This window comes from Tiliqua scincoides, chromosome 3, assembly GCF_035046505.1.
Source record: "Tiliqua scincoides isolate rTilSci1 chromosome 3, rTilSci1.hap2, whole genome shotgun sequence".
Taxonomy (NCBI): Eukaryota; Metazoa; Chordata; class Lepidosauria; order Squamata; family Scincidae; genus Tiliqua; species Tiliqua scincoides.
The window spans coordinates 936,726-945,593 of NC_089823.1; the positions used below are offsets into that span (position 1 = coordinate 936,726).

The following is an 8,868-nucleotide window of genomic DNA, read 5'->3' on the forward strand; positions in this document are numbered from 1 at the left end:
TCTCAGGGCTGTGTCAGCGAAAGAGGAAAATGCTCTAAGAAGTTATTAAGGAAGAAATCTTGGGCCTGTTTGGCAGAAAGACAGAAAGTGTGTCCCACTAGACTTATGAAAGCCGAAAGGCAGTGCATTTTGTTTTGCAGACCATGCTGGCTACTCGGTCACGGATCTCCTTGGTCTTTACTCCATACACGATGGGGTTCAGCATAGGAGGAAGAAGGAGGTAAAAGTTGGCCAGAAGGATGTGGACATGAGGCTGGATATGGTGACCAAACCTGTGTGTCAAGATGGTGAAAAGAGCTGGCGTGTAGGACACCAGGATAACTATCACATGGGCTGCGCAGGTGCTGAAGGCCTTGTAGCGCGCATCTCTTGAGGGTAGAGCCAGGACAGCCCTGGCAATCATGCAGTAGGAGAAGGTGATGAACAGCAGGTCCACCCCCACCACCAGGAGAGCCACCACTAGCCCATACACCATGTTGGCCAGGATGCTGGAGCAAGCCAGCTTCACCACAGCCATGTGCTCACAGTAGGTGTGCCCAATGACATTGGTCTTGCAGTACAGGAGACGGGCTGCCAAGATGGGGATTGGGGTGATGAGAGTGGTGCCCCTCAAGACCACGGCCGCCCCAATCTTGGCTAGCAGTGGTTTGGTCAGGATGGAGTCGTACCTCAGGGGGTTGCAAATAGCCACGTAGCGGTCAAAGGCCATGGCCACGAGCACTGTGGACTCCATGACAGAGAAGGAGTGTATGAAGAACATCTGGAGCAGGCAGGCCCCAAATGTGATATCTCCAGCCTGGAACCAGACAATGCAGAGCATCTTGGGCAGGGTGGAGGTGGAGAGCACCAGGTCGATGGCGGCCAGCATGCAGAGGAAGAGGTACATGGGCCGGTGGAGGCTCTGCTCCGTCTTGATGGTTTACAAAATGGTGCCGTTTCCTAGCAGTGTCAGAAAGTACATGGAGGAGAGCAGAACTGAGAGCCAGTGGAAGGAGGCTTCCAGGCCAGGGATGCCCAGCAGGATGAAGGAAGAGGGAGGGGCATGGCTGCCATTAAGCACAGACATTGCTTGCAGGAGGCATGGTGTACGGATGGACAGACGGACTTGCTGGCTGCAGTGGGAGAAAAGCCGTAAACAGGACAGAGTGGACGCTGATGGGTAATGACTCAACTCCCTCAGCACAGACACACTCAGCACCAGCGACCCGCTTGGATGGCACCTGCTGGGAAACCTTAAGGCACAGGTTTGGGGGAAATGAGCAATTCTTGGAAACGTGTATGACAGTCTAGAAACCTTTTTTCCTGTCAAGACCTGCACTTTGCATGTCCCTGTCCACTATTTTTTCACTCCGAATACCCTCCCCCGGTGCATGTTTGCAAGGATGAACATGTATTTTAGAACCCCACAAAGAGCATGGGTCATGGAAATTGACAGTGGGATCAGGTGTCCTGCAGAGTCCCAGAGGTGGGCTCCAAAACTGTGTTGATGCCAGAGAGGAGGAGAAGCTCAGGCAGTTTTAGACAAGGTCAGCTACTTGCAGATGGACAGACAAGGGGCATCACTGGTGCCCTAGAAAGCACCTGGTCCTGATTCAGCCCTTTGACCTCCCTGCTGCAAGAGGCCCTTTTTGGCTGGATGTGCTGCCAGGGTGGGGTGGAGGCCTCTGCACTGGAGAGAGATGCTCTGCCCCCGAGAGTCTCGTTCCCCGGCTGAAGCCTTCAGAGTGGCGAGTGTTTGAGGCTGGAATAAGGCAGCAGAGAGGCCAAAGCACAATGGCAAAGTCCTGCCCCAGAAAGCTTTTCCCTACTGAACCTCTCTATTTTGTGAAGGTCTAGGGGCCTGGAGAGAAGCCCCATTGCCTGCCAAGGTCTGCAGGACTGGCTGCTGTCATTTCCTGAGACCATCCTGGTCCTGCTTATTTGTAGAGGTGCTTGAAAATGGTAGTGTTTATTTTACTCAGAAGTAAGCTGATTGGGTTCAGTCAGACTTGGGCTGTAATCCTATCTTGCCCACTGGCAACAAACATACATTTGGCATCCTTCAGTCTCGGAAGACTATGGTATCACGCTCTGAAAAGTGGTTCTGGAAAAGAGTGTCCTCTCCAGTGCGCGAAGCCTGGGTAAGGTAGATATGGAGGATAGACTGTTACCCATGCAGCAAATCCCCCTTCTCCACATCACTGGAATGGTCCAATGGAAAGGCAGAGGCCAATCCAGTTGGTTCCAGCGGCATCGCAGGAGTTGCCAGAATGTGACTGTGTTCAGCCACGAACTGCGTCAGGGACTCCGGCTCCGGATTTTGCCTCAAGGTTGACTCCTGAAGCCTTTCCCATAACTGGATGTAGCCACAAGGCAGTGGAGGTTTGGGATCGGAGTTTTCCTTCTCTCAGATGAGCTGCCTTCCCAGGCTCACGAGTCCCACCTACCTGGTGGCTGTTTAGTCGCCTCTTAGGACAAGTACAGCCAAACTGAAGGCCTGTTCTTATCCCCAGCCCCCAGGGGATAACAAACACCTCTACTTATTTGTCAACACTTCTTTGCTGCTCCTCCAAGCTGAAGGAGGCATCCCTTGCAGGTAGGCAGGCTCTGAAGGAAAAACTGCGGGAGAACCACTACAGTCAAGGCCTTGGGAAAGAGACTCCTTGTCATGAAACCCGGAAGCACGGCAGGGATTCTGGCTGTGCAAACTTCATGGTGGACTTTTAAAGATTGGTTCTTAATAATAATTACCAATAGACACATTGTCATCCCAAATCCTTCCTTCCTTCCTTCCGTCCTTCCTTCCTTCCTATCTGTCTGTCCACACACCTGTCCGTTTGTCTGTCTTTTTCCCGCTCCTCCAAACATACTTCAGGTCGGCATTATCATTCTTCAAGCACCAACATCCTCCAGAACACCAAGGAATATTTTCCTTATCCCTGAGGCAGGAGAATGCTGCTGGTATGCAATTGAATTAAAACAGCCCTTCAGTGCGGTCCTCTTCACCTCAATTATTCTGTTCTAGTTTGGACAGACACCTTCTGTCCTTTGGACAGACACCTTCTAAAAGATTTTGGTTTCAGTATTGAAATGACACCTGCATCCATAGTTTCTTGACACCAGTCAAGGAAGTGGTACGAAAAGCCCCTTTGCTTTTGGTTTCCACTCTCTAGCAGTCACCTGCAACTCTGCTGCTGCAAGCTTGTCCAAAGCAGCCCCTCCCACAGCCCCCACTTGCGTGACCAACTGGCATTGCAGGCCTGGTGCTCTTTGGGAACAACCACTCCGTGCCCTTGGCTCTGGTCTTCTCAGCACCTGTGGGTGGCTTTCCACAGAGCAGCTAAAGTGGACCCAGTTAGCTTCTGCTCTCTGGAGTTGGCTGTGCTCTGGGGGGCCCCCTTCTACCCCCCGTCAGCCAGGAGGTTTGCAGAAGAGCTGTGCCCAGCGGTGTCTTTGCTCTGCAGCTCCCTGAAACAGGCCAAGAAGGCTGCTCAGTCTGGTCAGTGGGGCACTCACTCACCTCAGATCCTGAACCGCTGACTCTTGCAGCGAGTCCAGCAGCAGCAGCAGCAGCAAGCCTGGTCGCTTGGAAAAAGTCTGCCTCTGCCTGATTGGGTGCCTGTGCCTTCCAGGTCTGAGAAGGGCAGGGAGCTTTATGCAGCTGCTGTCCTTCTCAGTGCTCCGTGCACAGGGGCCCCTCGCTCCTCTGGAAAGCCTCCTCACCCGTTTTCCCTGCAGAGCGATGAAGAAGGCACTGTGGTCTGCAGGAGACTTCCACACACACACACACACCCCGGGGCTCCCATCAGCACAAGGTCCCAGCTGACCTGGAAGGAGCGGCACCAGGGCAGATTGGCAGAGAGATGCTGGGAGACTGGCCTCCTGTGAATCTATGCAGAGGCCACACTTGGCTCAGTCCTGCGTCCAGTTCTGAGTGCCACACCTCAAAGGAAAAGTGTCGAGCAGGGAGCCAGGCCAAAGAGGGCCGCCAGTAGGTCAGGGGGCAGAGCACCTGCTTGACAAGGGAAGGCTTCTTAGCTTGGAAAAAGGTGATGGGGGGGGGGAGGAGAGAACACACGGTGGAGGTGTATAGAATTATGCATGGTGTGGAGAGAGTGGAAAGAAATACATTTTTCTCTTCCCCTTGCAATGCGAGAAACAGCCTGGTCGTCCAGTGATACCAAGTGGCAGGAGATTCCAGTCGGACAACTTGAAGAACTTCTTTGGACAGCAGATCATGAATATATGGAACTCCTTGCCACAAGGACTTCCATAAATTCCTTGTGGTGTTGGCCACTGGCCTGTGCAGCCTTCAAAGGAAATTCATGAAGGGTCAGAGGCTGCCTGTGGCTGTTAGGATGGCAGCTCTGGGTCACTACTTCAGAAGCAGTCTTTCAGGGAAGCCAGAGCAGGAGTTGGGGGGGGGGCACTGCTTGGGGCTAAACTGGAGAGCACTGTCTCCCACACAGCTGTGTCTGGGGGCCCTGATTCAAGGGTGTCAGGAGGGCTGAAGTCTCACACGCCCCTTCTTTAACACTGGGCAGCAGAAGCCACTTTCAAACCATTCCCCCATATGCCCCAGCAAGCCCTGTCCCCTCCTGTTGTTGCACTCCCAGCATATGTCAGGGTGGCAGTATCAGAGAGGCCCCCTCCCTGTGTCCAGCATGTTATTGCTGACCACAGGAAGGGTAGCCCCCCTCCCCCGACTGGGGGAGTGAGGGTCCCCTTAAGTGGTGCTGGGGCTTGTAGGTGTGCTTGCACCCAAGTCCTCTTGCCAGCAGTCTCGTTCTGACTGGCCTGGGCTATGCTCTCTTGGCAGGTGCCCAGTGCCACATGCATGTGGGGTCAGGTGTGTCTCGCATCATGCATCCAAGTAAAAGGAATTAAAGACTGCCAGGCAACTCCATGGGAGGAGAGTCAAACTGGGGGGACTGCCTGGTGCTTTGGATGGCTGTCACTCCCAGGCGGGTAGAAAAAGGGGTCCACGTGAGGGGGTCTGAGTGTCAGGTGAGGAGTGTGGAACCCTCCCTCCACTGGCAGCTTGTTCCCCGCCCCTGCAGCCCTCCCAGCTTGGGCACCAGTACAAGTAGCAACCCTCGTGAGAGAAGCACAGTAGAGCAGACCTTCCACTTGCCTAGTCACAAAGACTTAGCTCAATGGATCAGCATCGGACCACCAGAAACCCTTCTACCCAGGTAGTGAGAACCAGGTTTGAGACTTCCCTGGTCCCCACTGCATTTCTTTCATGCCTCGCGGTCTGTGGCCCTCAGTGACTCAAGACATCCCTGACACCAGAGATACTGGGGAAAGGGCTCTCCCTGGGAGTGGGAGTCTGGGGGCTCCTATTGGATTCCAGAAAAGTGCTGCCCTGCAGAGGTCATGCATCACTGTGCAAACCAGACATCTTCCTGTGGTGGAGGGTCAGCAGATTTCTTTGCTGACCGTGTCTGTGGCTCCTGCAAGTCCAAATAAAAATTGTGTGTCACTCAGGTAGAAAAATGTGTGACTCTGGGACTTATCTACCTTTCTGGAGTTCTTAGAGCCAACTGTTAATCAAGGGGCAGATCCTGTTTTGGAGGGTGCTGGTTCTAGCTGGCTCCAGCTGATTTTTTGCCCTCCCAGAACCGCTTGAATATCCTCCTTCGAATTTGCTTGGTTTTCACAGTGTACACGATGGGGTTCATCAGAGGTGGCACCAGAAGGTAGACGTTGGCCATGAGGATGTGGACCACTGGAGGAGCATTCTTCCCATATCGGTGGATCATAGAGAGGCCAATCATCGGGATATAGAAGGTGAGGACAGCACAGATGTGGGAGATGCAAGTGTTCAAGGCACGGAGGCGCTCAGCCTTGGAGGCAATGCTCAGCACTGTTTTGAGGATCAGGATGTAGGACAAAATAAGCAGGACAGAGTCAAGAGCCATGGAAGAGACCACCACCATGAGGCCGTAGATGCTGCTGATTCTCCTGTCTGAATGCACCGTCTTCAGAATATCCTGGTGCAAGCAGAATGAATAGGAGAGCACATTCACTCTGCCATATTGTAGTCTCTTCAGGAGAAAGGAGGCCGGGAACACTAGGAGAGCCGCCCGGACGGCCACCCCCGTCCCAATCTTGACGATGGTCTCATTGGTCAGGATACTTGTGTATCTCAGAGGGTTCCGAATGGCCACCAAGCGATCGAAGGCCATGGAGAGCAGAATGCCTGACTCAACAATGGAGAAGGTGTGGATGAAGTACATCTGGACCAGGCAGGCACTGAAGTTGATGGCGCGGTGGTTGAACCAGAGGACACTCAACATGGTGGGCAAAGTGGTAGCAGACAAGCCAAGGTCTGAGAGAGCCAGCATGGAGAGGAAGTAGTACATGGGCTCGTGGAGGGCTTGGTCTGTCTTGATGATGAAGAGGATGGTGCAGTTCCCTGCAATGGCCGTGAGGTACATGGAGCAGATGGGGAGGGAGATCCAGATGTGGGAATTCTCCAGCCCAGGAAAGCCTGTTAGGAGGAAAGCCGATGCACAGGAAGACTCGTTGGAGGAAGACATGATGCTCCAAAGACCCTCCACCTGTCTTGCGTGGTGTTCCCTGGTCGAAGAGAAGGAGACTCAGTCACCATTCCCACCTCTCAGTCCATCCCCCCAGCTTCACTGTGGCAGCCAGGCACCGGCTCCTGCTGCGGCCATCATGGCCTGAACGTGAACCACAGATGTTTCACCAATCTGCACCTACACAGGCAGTTCTGTAGTGAGGTTGACTGGAAAGTGTTTTTCCCATTCCTTGCTTGAAATCATTTTCTCTAAAGGTGCTCTAAGGATGCATCTTGCTGACAAAGGCATTCATCAGACTTTTGCCACCCAACTGCCAAAAGTCCATCAAGCGAGTCTCCTGCTTTTGGGAAGTGTTGCTGGACTGCCCAGAGTGCAGCAAGTGCCCCACTGTGACAAGGTCATGAAAGGAACCCACGCAAACATCTCTGGAAGCTGTCTCTGGCCTAGCAGCACGACAGGCTTCCTCCCACCCCTTTCTCTGTGTTGGACTAGAGTTGGGGGAGGCAAAGGTGGGGTGCATTTTTGAGAGACTGGCCAACTTGATCACTGGGCTGAGTGTCAGAAACCTCAGCAAAGATTCTTCGTGTTGCAGAAGGTCGGGGGTGGGAGGTAGAATTCCTGAGTGGGCACTTCTCTGTATTTCGTGGTGTCTGAGAGGCGTGTTCTACTCTCTCTCTCTCTCTCTCTCTCTCTCTCTCTCTCTCTCTCTCTCTCTCTCTCTCATGCTTGCATCCCACTTGGAAATGAATGGAGATATCCAGGACCATCATGCCTCCACACCTGAAATTCTTCCCCAGCTGCAATATGGGAGTAAGAAGCAGGGATTGGAAAGTCTAGCGTGGCTTGAATCGAGTCAAGTCAAGGCACAGCCCCCTGTGACTCAACACGAAAACGAGTCTTAAGGGGGCACTTTCTTTTACTGTTGTCATTAGAAGTAGATCTTTACCAGTGTTTGTGTTTGTGCCATGAAAGGAACCATCCTCTGCAGCATGACTCATAAGAACATAAGAACAGCCCCGCTGGATTAGGCCATAGGCCCATCTAGTCCAACTTCCTGTGTCTCACAGCGGCCCACCAAATGCCCCAGGGAGCACACCAGACAACAAGAGACCTCATCCTGGTGCCCTCCCTTGCATTGGCATTCTGACATAGCCCATTTCTAAAATCAAGAGGTTGCGCATACGCATCATGGCTTGTAACCCGTAATGGATTTTTCCTCCAGAAACTTGTCTAATCCCCTTTTAAAGGCATCCAGGCCAGATGCCATCACCACAGCCTGTGGCAAGGAGTTCCACAGACCGACCACACGCTGAGTAAAGAAACATTTTCTTTTGTCTCTCCTAACCCTCCCGACACTCAATTTTAGTGGATGTCCCCTGGTTCTGGTGTCATGTGAGAGTGTAAAGAGCATATCTCTCTCCACTTTATCCTTCCCAGGCATAATTTTGTATGTCTCAATCATGTCCCCCCTCAGGCGCCTCCCCCCCCCCCAAGCTGCCACAGGAATGTCTTGTGGCTCTGAGGTGGGGACCGTGTCCTTGTCACGAGATGGATCTCAAGCAGCAGAGGAATGCCTGGCCTTTGCAGGGCACAAGGTGCTTCAGGAGCTCTGTCTTCTTTGTGCTTCCAACAGGTGGGCCGGAGGTGAATTGCTGAAGGCCACTCAGGCTGGGATGAGATGTTGGCAAAGCAGACCCTCTGCAACAGCCTCACAGGCAGGGGGCAGTAGGCTTGGTGCTTCCCTGCCCCACCCTCACCTGCACTGCATCTGCCGAACAGACAAACCCAGGACTCTTCAAGGGGGCTCTGGCAAAGCGCTGTTCAACTAGGAGGTGGTACTCACCAAACCTGCTTCTAGTCAGGCATCTCCTTGTGCGTGGATTCCAGTCATTGGGTGCCGGGTCCCTCCAGCGCTCCCTGGCTCAGACTGCACAGGAAGCAGACATTGGTTCTTCCTGCACAGACGCAGGCCTGCAAAGCCAAACTCCCAGAGCCTTTATGTGCCCCAGGGTGTCCCCCGGGGAAGCTGCAGAGTGCCTGAGGCCCGAGGGGAATTCCTGTGGTCCAGGCTGGCTGTTTGTGCGCGACTGTCCTGCAAGCACCTGCGGCTGAGCGGGGCTGGTGCTCAGGCTGTTCAGAGCAGCGCCGCCTGTCTCTGCAGGACTGAAAGAAGCTGCAGCCACGACATCCTCTGAGAGGGAAGCCGCAGCAGGATCTGGCTGAAGAAGCTCCTCGGAGTGAAGGTCCAGAAGAATCGCTTGGATCTCTAGTGAAGTTTTCCAGCAGACGTTTCTCAGCGCAACCTGCAGTGTGGAAGGCTGTCCCAAGCGGAGCGCCCACC

At 53.6% G+C, this 8,868-nt stretch overlaps 1 protein-coding gene and 1 pseudogene across 1 annotated transcript; both read right to left on the bottom strand.

Moving 5' to 3' along the window:
- Nucleotides 1-103: 103 nt before the first annotated feature.
- Nucleotides 104-1,066, bottom strand: LOC136643899 (olfactory receptor 52P1-like; annotated as a pseudogene).
- A 4,501-nt stretch (nucleotides 1,067-5,567) lies between these two features.
- On the bottom strand, nucleotides 5,568-6,524 carry LOC136643901 (olfactory receptor 51G2-like). The gene has a single exon (XM_066619317.1). The coding sequence runs from the start codon at nucleotides 6,522-6,524 to the stop codon at nucleotides 5,568-5,570; it is 957 nt and encodes a 318-aa protein (XP_066475414.1).
- Between the last annotated feature and the right edge of the window lie 2,344 nt (nucleotides 6,525-8,868).

Bases quoted from the DNA above. Each gene is read 5' to 3' on its own strand.
- LOC136643901 (XM_066619317.1), bottom strand. From the start codon at position 6,524: ATGTCTTCCTCCAACGAGTCTTCCTGTGCATCGGCTTTCCTCCTAACA.